We start from the raw sequence: 25,305 nt of genomic DNA, 5'->3' as shown, positions 1-25,305 counted from the left end.
GAGGGGCAACATAAGACCAGACTGCCTAGCATTAAAGTTGCTGTATGTTTGCAGCCACCAGCACGTCAACTGCCCACCAGCGACCAGCAGGCCAAGCAGCAGGCTGAGGCGGTCAAACAAGCGCAGTTATTCTTTGCCCAGTCCAAGCCAGCGGCCCCTGAGCCAACCACGGAAGATGTGGTCAACGAAAGCTCCGACGACAAAGCTCCCAAAGAGGCAGCTGAGGAGTGAAGCTCATCTGCTGGGCTGGGACTGGCCGGCGCCTGTCAGGCCCTCACCGCCGCTTGGTTGTCTCTGGGAAATCACGTGCTGACTTGCCTATTCTCTTCTTTGCCCACACTGTCCCCGCCTACCATAAAGGACTTATGTGGTCCATGGTTTAATAAATGTGGTCTCCCCCTAACCCCCTTTTTTACTTTTCGGTCTCCTGTTGCCTTCAGCAAGGCATCAAGGATCTGAATTCATTTTTTTACATGTGTGCTGACATGGGGGCAGTGGGCGAATAAGGGAATTCTCTGTGTGTGAGCATGTGTGTGTAAGTGTACAATGCTGCTGCTGATTCATAGCCCCCTTCTCTGTCTGAGAGTTTTTGTCCATTTCGGAAAAGGGTAATGAAATTGGTCTGGCGAGCTTCAGAAAGTATAAATATTATACATATGTATAACAAGTGTGTAAACATGCCTGTATTGTAGCTGATCGTGTTTTCGTGGGCAGACTGCTGCCATGCTTTTTTTTAATGAAAAATATTTTTGACCTTTTTTCTGGAGGGCCTTTTATTTTTGCCCTATAATCGTGGATCCTCCCCTAAGCATGTTTGCCTCCTTCCTGTGGTTGAATGTGTCTTCTTGAGTCTGTGTTTCTAAACCAGGAATGGTGGAAGATGGGGTCAGTGCGAACCGACATTGGTTCTTCCCCTACTGTGTAGGAAACAACTGAAATTGTTTCTGTTTATGCCTCGAGCGCTTTTTGTGTGTTTTTGTGGCATGCTTTAGATCTTAATTTATATACACCCATATGGGAGGAGGAGGAGGCAGGATGTGTTCTGACCAGGCATAGCATAGGGGATTGCCTTGTTTTTGATAATGGCTTTTTAATTGTATAAGTACGCAGCACATACGCTATAAATTGTGGCTGCGCAATTTGAAGTACTTGTTTACAAAAGAACAGGATGCGTTTTGATGGTGTCGAAAAATGCTGTGTTTGGTAAAAACAGCAATGGGTGCACAATGTACATTTGGGAGTGATGTGACAACTCTTCAGTTTATGCTGTGTAATTAGTGTCTATAACGGTAATAAACTGCCAGCAAGTTAACAATTGGATGTTGTCACGATGGAAGTGTTGTGCAGTCATTTTTGCCATGCAGCAGGCTGGTATCTGTGGCAATGTCTTGTCTGTTGACTTTTGGGGAAAAAGCACGTGCTTGGATTTTTCCCCCTCCCCTTTTTTTAAAGGTTGTGTGGTAATTTGTCATCTGTCAGTTAGCATTGCGCTGCATTTACGTTTGTGTGGACTCTTCTAATTACCTTGAAGGTACTGTAGTTCAATGTAGGCGCTGGAAGCCATGTGATTCATCTAGGATCTGTGTGGCTGTCGTAAATCCTTCCCCTTCTCCTCCATTTTTTTCCCCTGGGATGCAGGCACAAGTGTCATTCTGTGCATTTTTGTCGCCTCGATTATTTTCTATTGAAAATGTGATGGGCACTTCATTGTATGAGGAGAGTTGCTGTATGTAGTTTCTGCAATAAAGCACTAAGGATTATGCATCTTGTTCTTGCCTATTTTTGTGCTAGTTTGGATATGCAGCATCTGCAAATCTAACTGGCACATCACAATGCCTTTCAGTTAGTGTTAGTTTTCAGTGCATATTTTGTGCAATGTATGCTAGTTTGACCTTTTAACCTACTTCACAGGCCTGCACTAGAAGCAGCAGAATATTTACTCACCTGGGCATTTTGATAGCTTGCCTTGCACTTTGCTTACAAAGTTCACTGTCAGATATCCGTAGTGTAAGTATGTGCACATGCAATAGGACCTCGTGAAAAATTCCATGGAAATGCCTAATGGGCTTGGGGTAACCATGATGCACAAGCTTCAACAACAAAATAATTGATGCCCTGCTGCTGGTGGGTGCTGCAGCGAGCTGCAGTGTGGCCTTATTGGAAGTGTTAAAGGGACACTAAAGAGAAACATTGAATTGGTTTAGATCGATGAATTGTGCTCTGGAGAACTCTTAACGTTGTTAATTTTGCTATCATAGGTTTATAAATAAAGGAGAAAATCAAGTTGAAAGTTTCAATTTTAAATTTCGCGCTGAAATCTCCCCGCATGACGTCTGGGATTTCAAAGTGTATTTGGCGCCATTTGCGCAATAAAATTACGCCAAACTTGGTATGTTAAGTCTATGGCCCCCTCAGAGGACAATGTACTTCATTTTTACCGATTAGGAACTACCTGGTCCCTGGTAGGCGCAGTCAAAACATGTGACGTCGCGGCAAATGGTGCGGAAATTTCAAGGTGGTGTCGCCACCAACATTTTGTTTCATTCATTTGCAAGTTCTCTAGTAGCAGCCACCAATAGCAAAGGCTATGGTACTAATTACTGCAGCTCCAGATTCAATAGTGGAAGAAGGAAAACTTCATGGCTGCCACAGGTAATAATGGCACAGGTGCTTGGAAAGTCACGCTGCGTTTGTTTGCTTGCTTGCAAAACTCAACTGCAAGTAAAAAAACAAAATCCAGTGCCTGTGTGGTGTCATCGGCATCATTTCTACCAGTGCTAGTTGTACCGGCTGTACCAGTGCTGCACGTTGCATGTCAATTTCAGACGTTAATTCATTGCCTAATAGTTGCTTTTTTTTTTGTTATGGTACAACCATGTATAGTTAAAAAAGTGAAGAGTTCTTCCATCTTTTCCGCACCTGCTGTTTGCCAAGCTGTTGGCCTAGTGGCGAGGATGAAATACAAGAACGTGTGTGCATGTAGAGTTGGGTGCACATTTAAAGGGATGCTGACACAAAATTTTGGTTTGGTGTTTTTTTGCTGCAATATGTTGCTGGGGGGCCTGTTAGCCTAAACGGCTCATCGCTAGCTACAGCGTGTGACATGATAATTTGCAGACATTACTGACCCGTTTCAGTTTGGGAAAGCTCCGAGAATAGCAAGCTGCCGGGTGCAACAAACGTAACATAGCATGTGCAACTTGTAAATAAAAAAAAAAAAACGACCACGTGAGCACGCCGAACTGTGATGCACTTCCGTGCTGCCGGCATAGTCTGCTTGCCGCCTTTTGCCTGCTGCGCGATGTCGCCGTCATTGTGTGGAAGGCTCACAAAAAGTTGTCGCAATGACAGGCATGCGAATGTGGCAAAAGGGCAGTGGTGACTATGACATCATTACCAGCTCGGCTGCAGTGGCGATGCAGGGGAAGTTGGGGGTCACCTTCCAGTCCCCTTAGGGGATATCAATGTCGTGAGTTGCGGTGTATAGCACTCGGATTTCATATGCGGACTTCAATATTCGTGCAAGTTAGCTTCCAAGCTGTATTCGCTGTTGAGATTTGGTAGATATGTGCATGTTCATGGAAATCAATCCCGCAGGCTATCTCAGCAGCAAAATCTTGTTTGTGCCTCTTCAAGAACCCCAAGTGGTTGAAATTAATCCGGAGTCCCCCACTACGGCATGCCTCATCATATTGTGGCTTTTGCATGTGAAACCCAAGTAATAATTGTTTGTCTAGGGAGAAATGGTAAACTGTAATCTCGTCCAAGTTCCTAGATAAAGACAAATCTCTTTTTTTTTTTTTTTTGTGCATACACTGAACAGGGATCAGAGCCGTTGTTCATATGAACTCTGCTCAAAGAATAATCGTTGCATTGCATTGGAAAACAAAACTTTAAAAATTTTGTGCACTCAACGATACTGCAGGCATGAGTGGTTACTACTGGCAACATTAGCAAGGTGCATGGCAGAAGTGGTCGATCTGGAAGGACTGAGGCGTCCTTGTTGTAAATGTCCATTGCCTGTGCTTCACTAGAGCAGTAATCTTGACCAGTATGTGAGAGTTGGTAACTGTAGAGAGACGTGCTAAGGCTGGTTAGAGGGTGAGACGGTGACACACTGGTAAATGCATTTATTTTGAGTATGACTGCAATGTTTCATTGTGTGAATTGCAAGAATGAAACTGTACAAATGACTATACAAACTTCAGCATGTTCATATTTACACTACCATGATGGTTCTCAGTTTCACTTCTTGATGAGCACATTTACAAGAAAGTTCAAGGCAAACAGACTGCAACTCTGACAGTACTGTCAAAATTTAAAATGGTGAAGCTTGAAGGGGCTGGTACTGGATATTTGGAACAACTGTTGTGGGAACCAGTCGCTTCAGCACCTTTCTGCAGCACACAGCACCGCCTCACTTATGTCACTGAACACAGGAACCCCAGCTCTTGTCGCCAAGTCCGAGAGGTACATCCGTCCACGGTTATAGTCTTTAACTGCCAGTTCGGAGAGCTACACCAGAAGGAAAGAAAGCATTGCAGGTATTCTACGTAGATTCAGACATGCATCCCACATGCATATTCTTTCAATACTGTAAAGGTCATACTGTCTTATTTTTTTCCAGAAGGATTTGCTGCAATACACGTGAATGAATAAGAGTCAAATATGCAATAAAATACCAATTCACAGGCACATTTTGTACTCTGACATTCGATAGTACAGCAGCTGTGGTTTGAAACTGACCTACTCAATCGGCACTGCCTTTAGGTTCCGACACATCAATCAGTCGAACACATTGCAGCACAGTAAAAGCGTCTTAATTACATATATCGTCGGATAAATCAGACATCCTCTGGTCCTGGCATTCATGTGCATTATTTAATGGCAACAAACTCGTTAACTCGGACATATTTTGTTGCACCGTTAATTTTGACGATCCTCGGTGCATACTTAGTGCTTCAATTGCATGATGCCAAAGAGTGAAATCGGCACTAGCATTCAACAGACTTGAAGTGGTGCAGTCCACATCACCATAGTCGTCCACAAGAACAGTGACGGCGCGTTGGTCACATGCCTCCATAACTGCACGGTTGCCATTCACGATTATGTTCTTTGCAACTCTTGAGTTCATTCGCAGTGGCTACGGCAAACAGTACTTTCCTTTTGACTTGCTCCGTGTAAGCTGAGTGTATGCTTTCAGAAATGGGTGGGCGCTATTTATGGACACGTGGATAGCAACTACAGTTTCATCCAAAGTGGCTGTGGTAAACAGTAAACTTATTTTTGCTGCATGCCTTCATAACTATGCAGTCCTCATCCATGATAGCATTGTTAACAAGACTAGGTTTTATCCACAGCAAATGCGGCAAAGAGTAGTCTTGTGACTGTGTGCGTTGGCTGCATGCGTGCTTTTTGGAACTGCATGAACATTATCTATGATCACATCACTAGCCACATTAGCCGACCGATAATCCAGACATGCTTAATTATTTCAACAGCTCCACGGCACCTACACTGGACCCACAGACCAAACGAAATTTCTGACAAAGTAATGCACTGTGTGATAATTCTGACTCCAGCTTTGCAACCAGTGTGCTAATTTGGCCATGAAATCATACATAAATAACAATATTTCAGTTTCAATGTGTTGCTGGCACCTTTTCAGAACCGAAATTACCGAATTGTTTAGATGGGCGCAGGCATTGCCCAATACCCGAAATAAACCAAGAAAAGGTCATGCCTTAGAATTGCATAAGTACTGCAATAACTCGTCAGCTACCATTCTTGCATTAAAGTTATCCTGGAGCAGCTGGGCAAAAATAGGCAATTTCAATCGGAGATGACATGTTTGACGCACTCGCTATACCTTAAAGGCGCTGCAATGTTGGACTGCTACTACTGAAACTGTGGTCACCGTTTGGGTTGCGTGCTTGTGAGATGACTAGCCACGTTCAAATTATCTGACAAAGGCTAATTTCAGGATAAAGTTAAGTCCCACAGAAATGTATGGGTGCCAGCCAGGACATCAGGTTGAGGTTGAATCAACTGGAGTCAAATTTGCACAAATCTACTGTGTATATTTCAGATGTGTCCAGACAGCAAGTTCTTCAGATAAAAAGCCAATTACCTTTTCTCCATCAATGACCACATCACTTTCCAGGTACTGAATACAAAGGACGACATTGCAGCCTTGGCCAACATAGTGCACCGCCTGGCAAAAAGAAGCATTGCACATCAGCACTGACAACACAGTCAATTCAAACTTGCTATAAAGTGCTGTAGGCTACACATTATCAGCACTGCATATAGCAAGTGCCAATATATAGTAGTGTATCACCATAATATTATTGCAACTGATATGCATACATTGTCTATCTCGTTTGGCAACTGCACAGCAAACATTTCGGCCACAGTTACATCAGGTTTATCGAGCAGTGTAAGATAAGTTGCTCAGCAATGACACATCAAAATTACGCCAGAAATAGATTTCATGTGTGCAGCTAAGAATAGAAAATGCAGCTTTTTTTTGCTACCTGAAGCAAAAAAAAATTTTTCATGCCATACATCACATATCAGGTTACATATTCAAGTTGTCAGAGCACTCGAAGAGAATTAGTATCTGAATGACGGGTGCACAAGTGACCGCCTGCCTACAACTCCTCGCAATGTAAGTACACATGTAAATGAGAGCGTCTGTAGCAAATACTACTTCAGAGACTACGACTGTAAGTGAGAAGGCAAAGTTCACTAACCACAAGCATTTCGGCTACACAGCGTGCCGTTTTTGTGATGACAAAGAGCAATACTTGAGCACTGTTGATGATGTGCATCTCAAGTGGGCTTAGGCGAGCATTCCATGGGGAGCGGAATGGGATGGAATGTGTCAGTCCATGTTTCCTGCACATAACCAAGGGAAAGAAATTTAATTATACATACATCAAATCAACAAAAGGAAAGCATTTAAGTTGCAATGAGAAGCCAGATCTTTTGGAGCTGAAGGTGTGCACACAGAATTAAAAAAAAAAGCCTGTGTTCCCTTGGATGAACAAAGGATACATAAGCATGAGCAGAAATGCCAGAAGTGCACAATGTAAAAAAAGAAATGTTCCTTTTTTATTTCAACGTAAAAGCCCACAAAAATTCCAGCAATATTCTTGGTAAGGGCATGACAGAAATGTAATGTCTAAATGCTTTCTTCTGCCACTACTGTACATTTCGAATAACAAGTGAAAAGACATACACAAAAGAAAAAAATTTGCATAAGCACGGAAGTTTGTCCATTCCTTTATTTCTTGCTATTACTGCTGCATACTAGTGCTATTATAAGAAATGTGTAGGTAAGGCAACTTAGTGTTGAAAGTTGGGCGAGTTTGTACGGGATCATCTGGCAAACTGCGCAGCAGTTTGTTAGAAGATGATCAAATTTGTTAGTCTTTATGTCCTGTCCTGCTGCGCAGTTAGAAGGTAAACCAAATCACCTAGAAGGACAGTAATACTGTTCTACAAATGTTTTATTAAACTACAAATTGGCAACATGTGACTAATACCCCTGCCACACTGGACGTTTTAATGTCATTCGAACAGAATGACATTCGCACCTAATGAGATTATGCGGCTGCTACACAGCGATATTTAATGTCATTAGAACCGAATGACTTAGGCGATCGAATGAGTTCGAAAAACACATTCGCTGTCGAAGTCGAACCGAATGTATAGTCTCTACACCAGAGACTACTTCAAATGTGTCATTTAGTATTCTCAATTCGACACGCATTCGTGCAAACACGCTATTAATGTTGCTTTTTTAAAGGCGTCTGTGATTTTAACGAGCACAGGTCTACTGAAGGCTGTCGCAAAATGTTTTTACTCTCCACCTCAGTGGCGTCTGGCCGCCGGCACTGTCGGCCATAATGTACACAAACAGACGCCTGTGTTCATGTGTATCTGCAGCGATGGACAGAACTCCACGAGCGCACCGGACCGAGGTGGAAATGTTTGCTCTCATAAGGCTATGAAAAGACAATTGTGCGCAGTTTCATTGAAAGCTGTTTTCCCGCAAGGACGCGTGCGAGACCGCGTTTTGAAAGCGAACAAACGCGGAACGCTCCGAGTTTCCGTCAAATCTCTTCTTCTGGCTTATGCGCGTTCCTTTCAACGCTAAGTATACAAAGCAGCTGAATATTTTACTTGCTGCAGCTTAGCGTCGTCGTTCAGCGGTACTACAGTTACACTGTACTACAGTGCCTAGAATAGCGGTACCGCCATGTTAGTCATTCTATCGGCTGTCGCTACTGGCTAAACGTCGTCTTGGCTTATGGTGGCCAGATATCCTGCAATATGAAATTTTTATCCGTGTTTATCTAGCGATGCGACTTCCCACATGCCTTTTAAAATAAAGAACTTCGCTTTCATGCCACTCTACATTTACCTTCCTCAACTTTTCCGGCCATTTTTTTTCTGAATGATCGACATTGACATCATGAACGAATGACATTACTTTTTCCTGTGTAGCACCGCCACGGATCGAATGGCATTCGTTGCGCCGAATGACATTCGGACCTAATGACATAACACCTCCAGTGTGACAGGGGTATAACATAGCCAATGAATGTGTAAGCATACTGACTAAGTACTACAATGAAAGAGCATACTTCCAGCATTATGCTTGTGGATAGACAACTTTTCTCGCTATGAAGGCAAAAGGACACAACTGAACTGTATGTACAGCACCAAATTTGTCCACATATGATGTGAAAAATAGAAACAGAGGTGTCTTATTACTGTGCCATGTAATTCGAAGCAAGACAATATCTGCAAGTTATTACTAGAGACATTTCTTTTTAGTTAGCTCTCTGAAGTTTTGACACACAAAAACAGTGCCATAGCCAAATTTGTTTTTTTTTTTGTGTGTGTGTGTGGGGGGGGGGGGGGACAGGCGCATCCCCCCCCCCCATCCACCTTTGAGTAGGCAGTGCTAGGTATCCTACTGTGGACAGAAGTTTTAAAGGGGTGGGGAAAGGGTACATGTTGCCACTCCCTGCCCTACAGGAAATAGTGCCCCTGCAGTTTCCAGCACCCATTTGTCATCTAGCTGGCTTGCCACACACCATCATCATCATTTTCGGCCTATATTATGTCTACTGCAAGACAGACGGCCCCTCCCAATGATTTCTAATTTATCGTATCGTATGGTGTTCGATTCCATAAAAGAGTGTTCCACACTCGCCACCATGGCTGCAATCGGTGCTAACACTCCTAGGTTTAAATGTACATATATACCCTATAAAGCGGACGGGGGGATGACCGCCGCCGTAGCTCAGTGGTAGAGCATCTGATGCGTTATTCGAAGGTCGCAGGTTCGGTCCCTGCCGGCGGCAAGTTATCTTTTCGTCCACTTTACTTTCTTCACATTTATATCCCCAATTATTACAAATAACATCCCCTATACTCTCCTTGGCATTACTGTCTGTCAGTTCTCATTAGAACTGTAATAATAATAATAATATCTGGGGTTTAATGTCCCGAAACCACGACACGATTATGAGAGACGCCGTAGTGGAGGGCTCCGGAAAATTCAACCACCTGGGGTTCTTTAACGTGCACCTAAATCTAAGTACACAGGCCTCAAACATTTTCGCCTCCATTGAAAATGCAGCCGCCGCGGTTGGTATTCGATCCTGCGACCTTCGGGTCGGCAGTCGACCGCCATAACCACTAGACCACCGAGGCGGGGCAAATAACGAACTGTAAGATAAAGTAACTCAATTTCTTATGCAATATTTTGGACACCCGATTATTATGACTTTCAGACAGTCCTCACTAAGTCTGAATTATATGTCAGTGATGGCACTTATGTGTCAAATGCCCTCACTAGAATTTTCATGCAGACAGGTTGAACATAACTGCCACAGCATGTGAAACATTTAGTGAACACCACACAACACCCTAGCACATGCAACGTAGGGGCTTCAGCATACCGCCTAAAAAGCATGACCAGAGAGAAACATGTCTGCTTACTTGAGAAGTGGAATGGCAATTTCATCTCTCCAACTACACTCTTTAGTGGAGCCTCCAAGGTAAACATGACTCCAGTAGGGTGGTAACGGGGCATCTGTTGCTCCACCAGACAGCGCTGACCTCGGAACAATGCGATCTGCATAAGGGAAGCCACCGTGCACATTTAGTCTAATGACACAGTGTCAACTACTGCAACAGAAATGCAAGCTTATAAGCTACATGCAGCTACAGTAAGTTAACACTTTCCTGTCCGCGCCTATACTCATCAACAGTATGCTGTTGATGGTTTCAATAAACATTTTATAGCGTTCGGAGCGCTTGCGGACAGCTAGCGCTATTCAGCGCATAAAAGGAGAACTATTTTTCTAGTTTCGCTTTTGTGTTTCCTTTTTTTCGCCGCGGGGGGACTTTTTAAAGCGCCTTTTATTCGCGCTTGACGAGCGCTCGTAGTTTCCGACATGGCGTCGACGTCGCGCGTAGCAGCCCCTCGGAAACGGCGAATTTCAACGGATTCCGATGAGTCTGCATCACAATTTTGTGATGGTAGTAGCAGCGAAGACTCGGGAGATGACTTTGATTCATCAGACTTTAGCACGGACGGTGAAAGTGCGTCAAGTAGCCCCGGAACTTGATGAGCAACAACATCCAGCTCTAAAGGCCCCTGCGGCTGTTCCCGCTACAAGTGCTTCTAAGGATCAATAGCACAAGCCCCAGAAGCTACAAAGATACACGAACTGCAAACTGTGCTATCAAGAACGGAAAGTTCAACAAAGAACGAACGTTTTCTGCGAGACATCCTCCACACACTTGTGCTTCACCACATCACGCAACAGCCACCATGGCTAACATTTTTTTTTGTATAAAGTTAACTTGTACGGACAGAAAGTTCATATTTGCAGTAATGTTGTATATAGCCTTCGTCTTTAAAATGTATATTTGGAAATTTTTTTATGTTGTGTTGGTGCAAAACAGCATCGATGTTTTTACGGAGTTTTTTGTTTTTGTTACAAATATTTTCATTAAGTATTTTTCTACAAAAAATTGTTAATAAATGTTGGCTTGCAAATAATACCATTAGAAAGCACAATCCTTCTGCTACAAATTGATACTATACATTATAATATAAACCCTTTGGTGTAGCAGTAAAAAAATTGTTTACTAGACCACCCAAAAACTGCTTATTTTCCTGTGGACAGGAAAGTGTTAAATAAAATAAACTTCATAATTTACCGTTCTTACATCAGAAATGTGCAGCATTTCTTCCATGTACAATGCCACTGACGAACTAATCACTGTTAGCCTCACTTTAATAAATTCAAGCATAAACACGAGAATAACTTCCCATTCCTATTTATGCTTTAAACCTGTACTACTTGTAAAGTCTTAATGGCATAAAATATGTTTTCCTCTCCATCCATACTGGGAAAAGTTGTGATAATTCATTATGACTTGTGGCAGAACTGCTAAAAAATTATATAGCGATCTAAAGATTCTGTATGAGATCTAGGAAAAAAATTTGCTAATAAATATTTATTGGTTCAAAAGTTACCAAATTTAGCTCACCGAATTAGCAGCTTTGAGGTTAAAAGTAGGGGTGTGCGAATATTCAAAACTTCGGATATTTTTCGAATAGTGTTTGCTATTCGATTCGATTCGCACTGGAATTTTACTATTCGAACTATTCGAACTTCCCAAAAACAAATGCAGTCAACGTCCTATTGAAAGTGACCCCTCCAGATTTTCAATTTGCTTCACCTCATTACACTCTCGTATTGCGGCAAAGCTGCCTTTCAAGCTCCGTCACGGTCGAACTTTGCCAAGACGGTGAACGTCCGGTTGGAGGTGGTCCCTAGATATTCAATATGCTTCACCTCATCACACCCCCATATTTCGGCAAAGCTGCCTTTCAAGCTCCGCTACGGTCGCAAATGTATTAACTCAAGAAAACGCTGGTTCCAACATGAAGATGAAAGATGTGGCAGAGTTGGGGGCACAATTAATGCTGTTTTGGGCATAAAATTAGGGCAGGAAGTCCGAACAATCGGACACCGAAGCTTTTTAGCATCCAAAATTTCAGATGTTCTTATATATCGATGTCTACAAGGCAGATTTGGAACTCCGGGCTTGAAGGGAGCACACCCTTGTCCGCCACATCAGTTGGGCTTCCACAGAAGTTGAGAGAGGAGGAGAGGCTGAGGAAATGGCATCTTTGCCTATCACGTGTAAAGTGTTGTTGGCAACACTTTGGTTCCACCAAATCATGTACATAAATGGAATTCGGCCTCTACATTGCCTCATTCTTGATAAGACAACTATGAAACACCACAACGCCAGTGCTTCATCAACCTAGCGAAAAGAAACACTTTCATATTGCTATCTCATAAGAATGTGCTTAGGAATCCTCTCTAACTTTTTTTTCTGCATTATCGCTTCGAACTATTAGAAAAATATTCGAGAAATGTTCGAAAACTATTCGATTCGATTCGCACTCACACTTCGATTTTCGAATTCACTTCGCACCCAAAATTTTGCTATTCGCACAGCTCTAGCTAAAAGGGTACTGACAACAATTTCTGAAGCGGAGTTTACCCCACCATACAAATCCCTTGTATAAACAGACAGCTCTGAGAAAGTGTGACGCTCAGTGAATGCTAATAAGATATTTATCTTGATATTAGTGAAATATTCCATGGTGCACCTATTGACATTGGCATTAGTGCAACGTCCGGCTGCAGTATAAATTCTGGTGACTTCACGCACCAGTATGGCTAGTTGTGATGATGTCAAGTACCAAAATGTACAAAATGGCCGCTTGCGTGTCACCAACATAGCGAAGCAGCCGTGGAAACATCACACCTTGCGCAGGCACGCAACAAGAAACTCATACCGTGCCGTGACATCAGAGTACAGTAGGAACCGATACTAGCTTTTAAAAACATGTTGTAATTAATTTTTAAGGGTGCACTCACGCTTACCAGTACATTTTCTAGGCTCTTCAGAGGTTGGCCTTTCATTTGATGCAAAAAAAGCACCTTAAAATTTTTGCATCACGCGAAACACACATTTTGTTGACACAAAGCCACTTTCTGACAAAAGGAGATGAGAAAAATGCATCTTTTTACAAAACATTATGAGTGGGAACATGATGAGCCTAAGCTGCTCCCCTACTGTCCTTCCGTGCTTCTTGAGCAACGTTTTTTTTAGAATGTCCAAAGGCATTGTGGCAATGACACTGTGATATGAAAAACAACACGTGACTACGCTCCCACTCGCAAAAGGTGGGAGCGTAGTCTCGACTTGCTACCTCACAGTGAGCCTGTTTCAAAGCGCTGCTTCCCGATGCGTGCTGCAGTCTAGCCACGTGTCAATTTTCAGATTTCGTGGACTTTCTTTATTAGACAAAAAAAAAAGCCAGCACGCAATTAGTATGTTGTTGAAAATAGTGCAGTTAGATGTCATTTGAACATGCCTACATATGCCTCATTGACATTTTATTGATTAGGTGAGTATTTGTTGAGTTAGAAATATAATTAGGACTAATTAACTAAACCTCATTAACAAAAAATTAGTAGTGGCTACTACAGTATTTTGGGAACAATATGCACTAGGAGTGCTTCGCATAACGACATTCCTCTTTTTTTAAATCGTGCTGCGTGATAGCTGGGACGCCCTTTATATGTTTTGTACATACTTTTCAGTTGAAGTCTGAATCGAAGTCTAAAATATGAGTTTGTAAAGCCAGTACATTTTGAATAATATCTACACTGGTTAATTGTACCATGTTTGTATGCAAATTGTGGCTGTTAGCACCGAAAAACCCAACAAATGGGGGGTAAAATGCATTTCAAAGAGAGCGTACCATATACTTGACTGAAGAGACGCTGGATGGAAGTTAGGAACTCTGTAAACCAGGTGCCATTTTTGGCCTAAAAAAAAGAAAAAAAGAGACAAAGAGATTAGCCAGTCTGGCTGACTTTGTGAAGTGGTGACACAAATGCCAGGAGAGATCTGCACACTGCCAGTGTGGCAAGATAAGAGTAAAGTGGGAGTCCTTGCCTGATGCTTGAACTCTGACAGGATGAGGCAGAACTGATCAAATGTGATGGGAATGTCATCCATATCCCCTTCAACCATGGTATCTGCCACAGCGGGCTGCTCTCTGCTTCTGAGCGCCTCCAAACATTCTTGCGGGAGGTCTCGTGCTGTCAGCACCTTGAACGCCATTTTAACCTAAGAAAATAAGAAAATAGAGTACATTGCTACATGGGCCCAAAAGAAGCAAGCTTTCTATGTAGAGAAGGCACCACTTATAGATGCAGTTAAAGGGCCAGTAAACAACCCCGATGTCCAAAAATTGTAATGAAAAGAAATATGCGCACTTTTGCTATGTGAACATGCTGCCGCAAGAATTTTGCGAGTACGTGCTATAATAAGGAAGTTACAGGGGTTAGAACATCTGTTTCAGCTGGTTTCAAATTTTCGCGCGGCCTCACCACCCTTCTCCGCCACATGGAGGAAAAGGCGTAGCCCGTCGTCGTGACTCCGCCCACTTCGGCAACGTGACACGACGTCAACAATTGACGTCATGGGCGAGCTCGATCAGTCGCAATACACTTCCGCTTGCTGCGGCTCCTGTTTGTTTATTGTTTATATTGTCGCACGTGCTCCGTAACTTGACGGGCAGTTTTCGGCTTTTCACTATTTTTAAACCTTTGTGACAGTTCACAATGCAGCAGGAATGCGTGCTTGCTTTCCGAGACGTCGAAGGGGCGCGAGAGAAAAGCCTGCAGAACCCCGCTTGCCGCGCGACCCGTCCGAGCTACCGGAGATTCCCCTCTGCCCGCTCGATTCGCCTCATGTCGAAGGCGAAGTGCGTGCAGGTGCTATGCAGTGCGAGGAATATACACGCGACAACTGCATGGCCGAAACCGCATCACCGCAGGGCCAAAAAACAAGGCGCAGTTTCGTAGCGGTGGGTGGGAACAGGAACTGACGTTAACTTGACAATTGTTTGTTGAGACCTGGTTTAGACCAATCGACGAGCTCAGTGCTACGTCAACTCGGCGACCGCCGAGTTGACGTCACTGCGCGTACGAGGAGGATTGGTCAGGCGTAGGAAAGAAGCACGGGAACTGTTTTTCGAAATGAAGGGTCTGCGCGGCGCGCAGCGCTGTAATATTCGGAAAACGTGATCGCCGTGGTCTACTGTACGGATTAGCGAGCTTGTTTGGCGGGTGTAAAAAAAAAGTCGCAGCCTGTTTACGGGCCCTTTAAAGACTGCACAACTTTCAGGTGAAGGCTGCCTCGCCAGTATTCGGCGATAGTTCAAACAGCTTTCATGGCCTTTTTACCTCACAACATGAAGACCACAAAGAGGTGCTTATTTGTTAGGCTGGAAAGTCTCCCATAAACAGTGGTGATCAATGAAGCATTTTGCACTAGTTGCACTAACTTTAATTGCACAGATTCTTTTCTTAGTTACATAGGTTCCACAAGACAAGCTTTTTATAAACATTAAAGAGGCCCTCAAACACTTTTCGATCTGTAGCCGAGGCTCCTGTGAACATGCAAGTCGGATGCTATTTCACTGAATGAAGCAGGAAATTTACAACCTTGCATCAAAAACAGCCAAAAATTGCTTGCTCTCTCCTTGACAATTTCATCAGCTAAGCAGCAAGCGCGTACAATCGGGCTTTACAGGTATTGATATTACAGGTATTTACAGGATGAGAACATTCTCAGTAATAGTATTATTGCAATTTATTATATAAATAAATGAAAACTATATCTGTCTGTGATGTCAAAAAGACCTAAAAAATTATTTCACATTTGCTCTTCCAGTTTCAGGGCTCCTTTGCCTTCCACCTCAACTTGTGGTCTGAACAGCTATGGCTGCATTGTGCCCAATGGGCAATACGTCATCCACTAAGGTGAACCTTGTTTGACAATGGTCAATCTTGACAAGCTTGTTTTCAACATCTTTTCGCATGCACTGCCTTTGTAGTCTCGTGTACAGCGACTGGTTCCTAGATACCACAATCCTGCACTGCAAGGTGACTCATGGTGGAGGTAAGGTGCAGTGCATGCAAGCCACTGTGTGGCAAGAGGAGCATGGAGGGAGGCCCGCACATGTGCACCTTGCACCAGAACAAGACATTACTGCACCTAATTACAACTAAGCAACATGCATCTAAGAACACACTTTGAAGTTTAAGAAGCAGTGCTTACATCTCTTATGCGAACTTTCCCATCATCTGAAGAGAAGCTTTTAAATGCTTCTTGAACCTTCCTGCAAATAGTGAAAAAAATGCATTGAAATGTAAGTAAATATGTATGATCAACAGCTTTTGGGACATTTATATGTCATCTAGAGTCTCACAAACAGCTGCTTCACATACAGTGAAAACAGAAATAAAGTTTAAAATTCCCATTTAACAACCATTACCACCAATACAATGTGCAGTCAAACTAGATAGATAAATAGCAACTTTTAATGATATACCCGGAGAAGTTAGCCTGGTTTATTGCGTGGCTTGCTACTGCAGGCGTTGGGCGATGACTACGATTATACAATGATCACATATACATGCAAATAATACAGTCACAAACACACATATATACACAAGGGTCAAGCAAACTATAATGTTAACGCAGTACAACAATCAAAACTACATAGGCATTTCACAAGAGAGAGGGAGAGAGACATGAACTTTAAGATGCAACTCCAAAGATCTTCAGTTATAAATTACCACAGCAGCAAATAAGAAAAGGGGAGGACATAACAGCACAGCTGTATGTGCTGCCTGAGGAGTGTGAAAATGAAATTGCACATGTGACAATGCTGTCATACTGCCAATTGAAATGATCTGTGGTATCAAGCACTAGTGCAACGAAAGCGCCATATTAAAAGAACATGCCTAAAGTACTTCCAACACTTCATGTCAGAAAAACCTTATCGCAATGTACTTTCCCAAACACACTGACATGTGTATGTCGAAAGCTGTTGCTGCCGAGTGCCAGCCAGCGTTACAGGCTTCAGCTATGGTCACTATTTTTTACTTTTCTGTCATGCAGTTAACCTACTTTGTTCCTAGTAAGGACTCATGCATTCAATTTAATCATACTGACTCAAGTGCAATACTAATCAAACACCAATGAGCAAAACTTTTGCTGGCTTATGTAACTTAACAGCTGACATGCTTTACAGCATTAACATTGGCATTTCATTACCACTGGTAAAATTGAAGAAATTACACAACAGTGCTTTCACAGAACAAAGACAGAAATATATGGCAACTGTGCACAAAAGCTTCTGAAGTACATGAAATGCCTGCAAAATGCTACATGCATAACACATTACTTAAAATTTATGTAAGTTCTGCCTTTGCCTAACCCCCCAAGCATAAATGCTGGTGTTCTATTTGCAAGCTTAATGCAATAGAGAAACTTTTGTTCTGCATGATGAACCTTGTACAGTACTTAAAGTAGATTTTATTTTACAAGGATTTGAACTGTAATGATAATAAAGTGGGCTGGCACATAGAGCCATGGTAACCCAAATAAAGAAACTGAAGAAATCAGGAAAGAAGGAAATGAACGCTGATGTAAAAATGAGCCTGTGAAAAAAAGAAAACATGCAATAATACCCAAAAGACTAGCTTCACACAAATAAAATGCACAAGACTGGATCTGCATAATGAAAAATAAGTAGACTAACTTTCTGTGACTTTTCAATGTGCATCTGCGTAATCTGTTTAAAGTACAACTAACACTTTGATGAGATAAACTTTTCAGCACTGCAGAAATATGGACTACCACAATCCTGCCTGCAGTGGTTAGGCAGCATGCTACATAACACTGAAAGCATAATGTGGTAGTACTAGCTTGGTTCAATGTATGGTGTTCAATATTACGCAGCTTGTGTTCATGTGGCATCTGTAAGCAACCACAGACACTCAAACCACAGCATCTACTTTAAACAGTGCTTTTCTTTTTGTTCTAGAATGCACCACTTTGACAGTTTGGACAGTGATGTGGCAATCTGTACTCATGCCTAAGTAGAGGAACGGCATGCTCACAGGTACTTGTCACCAAGGGCAAGGTGCGGCACTTGGACGAGGTCCTGGCGGCCTCGGATATCCTGAGGCCAGAGATCCTCTTTGAGGCAGCGATTGGTCACATCCAGGGCATCAGGCATGCTCTGGAAGACGGGTATGCCACGCATCTCGACTAAGTCCCGCAAGTAGTTACGGCCCTGCTGCAGGTCCCGGTACTCTTTCTCCGAGATAGGCTCACCCAGCACTAGGCTGCCCGGTGGTGACTGCTCGGTGAGGATAAGGATCAGCTTGCGCCTGGTACCTGTGTGCACATGAGAAGCCTCTTCAGCACTGGGTTCATAAAGCTGACAGAGATAACAACTGATAAGACAGAAGCTGCGTTATCAATGTATGTAAGGAATAATTTGCCTACAGCATATTTAATGATGCACCACAAAGTTGCCAAATAATTTAATTGAGCAAACAAGTAGGCCTGCAACGAGAGTACGCAATTTCAGCATATTTTCCTCACTGTGTAAAAGCATTAGTTTCTTGCAGTAACGTTAATCCATTTTGCCTTTAGCAACATAAGAGTTCCCAGCGGAGTTACCAGCTATGCATTTTTGGATAGCTATGGATAGCTATTTTGTAGAGTCGCACTCAATATGACTTGCAACACGGGAGCGCGTGGCCTCACGAGATCAAAGACTGTGCGTGGCTTCAAGTCACCCGATTTCCAAAACCAAATGATATTTTCTGTAATGGGAATCATCTTCAAGCACTAGAACGGCATTTATCTTATGAAATAAGGGCAAGTCGAAGCCATGCGCAGTCTTTGAAGTCGTGAGGCCATGCACTCCTGCGTTGCAAGTCGTATTGAGTGCGACTGCACATGGGGCATAGGGAGAGCATAGTAGCCAAAATACAGCAATAGGAAGCAATTCAATGTGGTTTTATGCGGCTGCTTAGACAAGCTGCGAATGTACTCTACAAAAATAAAGCAAAATATGGTATGAAGCTCAGCACAACTATAAGTTATAAATTTAAAGTAGGTTCTGCTACGTAGTGGCTTTACATCTGATTTGTCTTTAATCACATAGCCTGCTTGGTGCACGCAAGTACTACACATCGCAAAGAGACATAAAAAAACAGTATGCCATAACTACAGTACAAGAAAATGGTCATAGATTTTCACTGGACATGACAAGTAGGAAAAGATATTAAGAAAGGTGGTTCGCTGAGTGACAGCAATTACTGAGCAATTTATGTGCACTCAGTACAGGCTTTCTATTATATGCACTACAACTTAAAAAGCATCTCTCCTTTCTAGAATTTTGTAAAAAGGACCCACTGTTGGCCATGGCTGGCCAAAATGAGCATTAAGCTTTTTAATTAAAAAAATAAGTCAATTGATGTGCAAAATGTGTTTGAAAATACCAATACCAATACAAGTGATGCAGTACAACACATAAAAATACCACTGTACTGGGAATAGCATAAGAAAAAAAGGGACAGAATTCTAAAATACACAATTTTTTTTTACAATACGGTGCGTAATAATGCTAAGAGATTGCACGTACCAGCTATATGAGCCGACTCTATCATAGAAGCAACTGATCTCGTCTGGTTGTCAATAACAAACATCATGACTTTAGCATTCTGCAAGAGCAAAAAAGAAAACAGGGAAAACCCATGAATACCTAAGAAATTATAGAAAGTGATGATGATACATGAGAACCAAACTATCACAAGCACTTCTCACTGACAAGACCAAAATGCTCGCAAACAGGAACCCAGGTGAACTGCGTTACATACCTCTTTTGCCTGATTTTCGAGTTCGATCAGTTCAGGTATCCACTGAGTCACCTGCTGGAAATAGTCCAATCAGTTTGCACATTAGGCAAATATAAGCATAACAGTTTGAAAAAGGAAAAAAAAAAACACCAGCATAAGATTACCAATGCTTTGTACTTACTGGATTGTAATACGAGATGCCATATGACTTGAGTTTTGGGATAGCAACATCTTTCCTCCACGTGGTGGGATTGCAAGAACCGCCGAGGAAAACTAAAAAGATAGAAAAAAGCAAAAGAAATTCAAGTAAACTTTTTCACTGCAGGACGAACAACATAAGAAAACTGCATAAAGCATGCTGTAAGGATATATGCAATGCTCACCATCATACGAGCTCTCCACTGAAACAATAAAAAGAAGGGAGGGAGAAGCAAGGAAGCATGAGATTAGTCTTCAAGAACAGGACACAGGAAACTGTCACAAAAAACCTGCACATTATGTACCTTGCCATGTTTTATGTAATGAACTTACAGCAACAAAGTTCCTGCATGCTTCTGCATATTTCCGAAATAAATGAACCTCCCATTTCCCAAGGGAAAGGAAAGGCCACATACTAAGTGTCACATGAATTTGCAGTGTGAATTTGTTTTTTCCATGAACAGGAACTGACATGTGTATATCCTGAAGGAGGTGAGTAGACAGTATATTGTTCACACGCTTGAGAACAAACTGGAGACATAGGCATGCGCACAGGGGGGGCAGGGGGGGGGGGCAGGGGGGGGGCAATATCTGCCCTTACATTGACCCTTCTAATCACCTAAGAGGGGGGGGGGGGGAGGAAAATCTGCCCCATACATTGACTTAGTAGGGTGGGGGGGGGGGGGGGGGCCGCTGTGATGAACTCCCCCCCCTCCCCTTGATGGGGAACCCTGCGCACGCCTATGACTGCAGACACCAAAAATCCAACGCCATTAGCTACTCTTCTATGCCCCTCACATGAAAGTGTGCTAAAAATTTTCAGTAATAATTCTTGAAGAAACCAAACATCATGACACAGGCAAGAAAAGCATGCCATATTTACTTACATAATGCTATTTTTTTTTGTCTTTTAAGGAAAAAGTGATGCAAAGTTGCTAGGTGCAATAAATACACAAAAAGTTTCCCAAGAAAACATTCTATCTGCTAAACAGAAAAGCAAAGTGGCTGCTAATAAGAGCTTTCATGCCAGTCACTATAACCTCAAACAAAAAATTACTTCCGAACGGCACTGGCCTTTTGCGAAAAATGGACATGCCCTACACAAGCAGGAACTGCAAAGACCCTTTATTTGCTAAATTATTTTCGAACATTCACTGTTTCTAAATGTCACTTAACTGCATTATCAGGTTTAATGGCGACAATATCTATGTGCTGGTTGCATTTCTCACTGTCCATATTTTTAATTACCGGATTCGGAAAACCTTGAGTGCATGCACACTGCATACTGCTATGGCAGGAAAAGTCTGGAAAAGGAAATAATGGGAACCTCGGGTCTGATTGCCATGCATGATCATTTTACCAGTTTGAACAAGCAGACTACAGTCACTGCGGCAATTTTCAAGAGTGAAATGACTGGCCAATGTGGGAGGTGCAAACATTATGCGAGTAAACATACTCCCATTTTGTGACCAGTCCAGGTTCCTTCCTTACTGTGCAATATCTTCGTTGCGCATTAATGTAGCCCTTTAGCGGAAGCTATTAAGTTTGCTCCGCCACCACAGAGGAAATAGATAACAGTCCCATACTGAGGGGCACATGTCACAGAAAGACGTGCATTTTCTTGACCATGCTCCTTACTACTGGATGCTTGTTATAGCATCCACTGCAGTGCCATACTGGTGTAGCTCCAAGGGTAGCGCTAGACATTACTCGAATAAGGATAATGTGCCCGATACTGATGCTTAACAATGGTGCACTGTAAGTTTCACAGCTCTCTGTCATCACAGGAGCCATGTCACCCTTTTTAACACTGAGAACACTGCAAGAAAAAGGTTTGCACCCTTTGGGGCACATCTTCTCCGAAAGCAATGATCATCATCTGTCTCGCTTGTGTATATTTCTCAACGCAGCTACAGAAAGGTTGGCTTATGACACAAATTTAAATTTAAATTTTTGTGCATAATAAATAACTTAAAGTTCACATAACTGATGCAACTTGTCAGACATGATCGAAGCATACATACTTTGTTAAAGCATATCTCCAAAGAAAAACATAAAAACTACAACATAGTTTTGCCTGTGTTTATGTGGCTGATATTTCATGTCATTGATGTGTCATTTCAAAACAACTTGTAAACATCTGTAAAAGAACGCACCTAAAATAGTGCACTTACCAGATTCTGACCTCCTTTTCATGAGAAGCTTACGTACATCCTTTGCAGACTTTGAGAGAGGCTGGGATCTGGGTAATCTGCACACAGTTGAGCAGGGTGTGTGGTCAGAATTGAACAAAATAAGGCCCTATAACATTTGTCTTATGGCTTAAAGTGTTTAACATTTCTAGACATCTGATTCAAAGGAGGTTTACTTTTTAATTGCAAAGCGCAGCACGAATGCTTTTGGTTTCCGAAATAATGTTGCCAATCTTGTGCTTACCGTCTGTCATGCGCATATTTCATTTCCGAAGCGAAGAAACAGAAGCTTCCCACAGTGAAAGTGTTATTATGGGTGTGAGAACATTGCCACATTTCATGAACTGCAATAAAGAAAAGGAAGAAAACATATGAAATCATCGTTTTTTGACAATGCATTGAGCAAAATTTTAGAAATACTTTGGCTTTGGACACCAAGCTACAGATGTTTGGATGAAACCTGCTACAGTTCAATCATCCCAAAGGCAGAGAAAGCTGTACAGGAGCATGCACTAAAATGTAAGGAACTGTTGTCATCACACACTAGTTGCCTATATTCTCCATTTCACACCACTGCACAAACTTTACGCTGAACGCTACTCATATGAAACTTCATGAGGCACACTAGAAGTAGGTACATAAGAAATGAGAAAAAGAAGTGCAACGAAAGCCAACACTACTGAATATTATGCCATCATTTCATAAAAGCAAAGTGTCAAGAGTTCAATTCGTATTATTGAAAAATAAAATCATATGCACGGATAGGCAAGAATTTACTATTAGCATTATGCTGAAAAGCCACTTCTACATGGTAAACGTGGAATTGGCTAGGCACAATGTGATCTTATTGCAACAACAATCATGGCATTACTTTTCTACACATGCAGACAAATGTGCAGTGAAAGAAGCTCTGCTCTGGCAGTGAGTAATGAATGGCTTATGTGGATATTGAAGGCTTTCATACTGAAGCTAACAGTAAATGAGAAATTCAATGGCATAAAGTTAGGAAGTGACGAATCAGGGATGTGATGCCAGGCAAAAAGCGCAGTCAGCAGAAAACTAAGAAGAGCAATGAAGGGAGAGAAGGCAGATAATTTGTCTGGGGCACTAACGTAAGTGCTGTTGCTTACCTTTGCACAGATATTTACAGAACTCCGCTCTCAGTCCACTTCCATGGCAAATTAACTTACAAAAAGCACATAAATAAAAAGGAGGAGCTGCTGCATGGGTACTAAACAGAGCGCTGAAAAACAGCAAAAAAGAAAAGAAAAAGGAGGGGATCAGGCTTTGGGAAGCAAATAGTTACCTTGTGATTCAGTTGGGTAGATCTCCAATGTGTGAAACAATGGGAAGAGATCTTGTTGAGTTAGGCTCCCAGCTTTCCCACTAAACTTGCTCCATGCCTCTAGAGCCTTGCTGAAAATTGCCAGACAGCAACCATGGCCCCAATATAAGCTTACTGTACTCGAAGTACCGTTTAAGACGCTACGGCCTCTACGAAATAGACGCTTCTAGCAAGCAATCGCAACAAGCATCCAACCTGCTAAGATAGCTCACGCCTACGAGCACGACTCTAAACAGTGCGAAAAAAGAAAAAGGAAAACAAAAACGTTCACAGATGAAAACTCACCTAGAGAATAATCCAACCGGAATAGCTGTCATGGTGCAAAAACTTTCCCTTGCTGTTCTTAAAGCACTCACGAGGAGAACGCCCAAGAACTGGAACGAGAAAGCAGAATAGTATAGCGTACCAACGCTATACAACTTAAGTGGCCGGAGCCACACAAAATGCAACATCGTCACTGAAAAGCACAACTTCGTAAACGACTGTTCATAGAGTCAATTGAGGCAATAATCGCCATGGCATCTCGTTCGCTTCAGAGTTAACCAAGCGCTGTGTTAACTCACATTTCAGAGTCCGCATTTTTGCATGCGACGAAGAAGCACTGTTGAAGGCGCCAGGCATGAAATTGCCAGCGAACTCTTACGAGACACCAAAACAAGTCATTATGGTGCACGGGTGTAACCGTGGCGCCATAACACTGCCAGTTTCGTCTTCAGTTACGCGCAGACTGTTATCGCAGGCGCATCATAGCGGCGGAGTCTCCCACAGCGCCATGATAGCCATGACAACAAAACAACGCTGTGACGTTAGGCCCGTTAGGTCACGTGAGAGTAAGTTGATCTTTAAACGGGATTTTAATAAGCAATCACTCGCGTCAAATATATTAGAACAGTTTTAAACATAGCAGGAAATGTATTGTGTTCTTAATAGTGAAATACAATCTATTAAGCCCCACACAGCGGAACTGTCGTCTGCTAGAAAAAAAAAAAAAAAAAATGCGCCTACCTTCTTTCTTTCCCACACAACCGCATCGGTCACCAACACTCCTTTCTTTTCTTCATATGTTTATTATGCTTTATTTTTACCAATAAAAAGGCACTTCTGCGAAAAGCTACCTCGGAGATCACATAGCTCGCAGTGAGCGACTGCTTCAATAATCAATCAATAGCTGCAATCCGTAGCAGTATGTCGTACGTACGTGCAACTCGCTAAAACGCTGTAGTTTGACTCACTGACTGTGTTCTACTGCTCTTGGACCTTAATACATTGCAGAGCGAATTCTGAGCACAAACATTACGGCTAATGGGCGTTCTAACTCCTATGCAGAGCGAAGAGATCAGTACGCAGATATTTACCGCATTTACTCGAATCTAAGCCGGCCCCGATTCTAAGCCGGCCCCCTAAATTCGAAAGGCCAAAAAACAAAAACAAAAAGCTTAATCATTTTTCTCGAATCTAAGCCGACCAACCCCCCCCCCCCCCACACACACACACACACTTTCGCACATGCTTTTTTCTAAAAAAACAAAACAAAAAACATCGGTTTAGATTCGAATAAATACGGTATGCCATTCTCTAACCGCCGGGGGTCGGTTCCCGGTCAGAGCGGCCGCATTTCGACGGTGGTAAACAGCAGAAAGGAACGTGTACCGTGCATCAGCTGCATGTCAGGAGGTCAGAAGTTAATTGGGAGTTTCCCACTATACGGCGTGCCTGATAA

At 42.5% G+C, this 25,305-nt stretch overlaps 2 protein-coding genes across 24 annotated transcripts in view; one reads left to right on the top strand and one right to left on the bottom strand.

Moving 5' to 3' along the window:
* The window catches only part of LOC119396975 (protein PRRC2A), a 163,188-nt gene extending 161,420 nt beyond the window's left edge, over positions 1–1,768 (top strand). For all 7 annotated transcript variants that reach the window (XM_037664393.2, XM_037664386.2, XM_037664433.2 and 4 more), the window contains one exon: positions 55–1,768. In XM_037664393.2, coding sequence (XP_037520321.1) covers positions 55–231 — 177 coding nt within the window. In that variant the 3' untranslated portion in view covers positions 232–1,768. The remainder of the gene's footprint in view (positions 1–54) is intronic.
* A 2,359-nt stretch (positions 1,769–4,127) lies between these two features.
* LOC119396905 (uncharacterized) overlaps positions 4,128–25,305 on the bottom strand; it is a 125,125-nt gene continuing 103,947 nt past the window's right edge. For 4 of the 17 annotated variants that reach the window (XM_049416151.1, XM_049416164.1, XM_049416173.1 and 1 more), the window contains exons 2-16: positions 23,871–23,959; positions 23,547–23,656; positions 22,485–22,584; positions 22,205–22,299; positions 20,032–20,123; positions 19,872–19,925; positions 19,637–19,715; positions 18,099–18,378; positions 16,249–16,309; positions 14,077–14,250; positions 13,880–13,946; positions 10,021–10,156; positions 6,756–6,900; positions 6,131–6,214; positions 4,128–4,515 (exon numbers count right to left, since the gene is read on the bottom strand). In XM_049416151.1, the coding sequence (XP_049272108.1) occupies positions 4,387–4,515; positions 6,131–6,214; positions 6,756–6,900; positions 10,021–10,156; positions 13,880–13,946; positions 14,077–14,250; positions 16,249–16,309; positions 18,099–18,378; positions 19,637–19,715; positions 19,872–19,925; positions 20,032–20,123; positions 22,205–22,299; positions 22,485–22,584; positions 23,547–23,656; positions 23,871–23,959 (1,695 nt within the window). In that variant the 3' untranslated portion in view covers positions 4,128–4,386. Of the gene's footprint in view, positions 4,516–6,130; positions 6,215–6,755; positions 6,901–10,020; positions 10,157–13,879; positions 13,947–14,076; positions 14,251–16,248; positions 16,310–18,098; positions 18,379–19,636; positions 19,716–19,871; positions 19,926–20,031; positions 20,124–20,233; positions 20,252–22,204; positions 22,300–22,484; positions 22,585–23,370; positions 23,484–23,546; positions 23,657–23,870; positions 23,960–24,148; positions 24,349–25,305 lie in introns of those variants that run through there. The other 13 variants (XM_049416148.1, XM_049416159.1, XM_049416196.1 and 10 more) reach the window with 10 other exon arrangements.

Source organism: Rhipicephalus sanguineus, chromosome 1 (assembly GCF_013339695.2).
Source record: "Rhipicephalus sanguineus isolate Rsan-2018 chromosome 1, BIME_Rsan_1.4, whole genome shotgun sequence".
Classification (NCBI taxonomy): Eukaryota; Metazoa; Arthropoda; class Arachnida; order Ixodida; family Ixodidae; genus Rhipicephalus; species Rhipicephalus sanguineus.
Note: the sequence above shows the minus strand (reverse complement) of the source record. Positions and strands in the feature narration are given on the sequence as shown.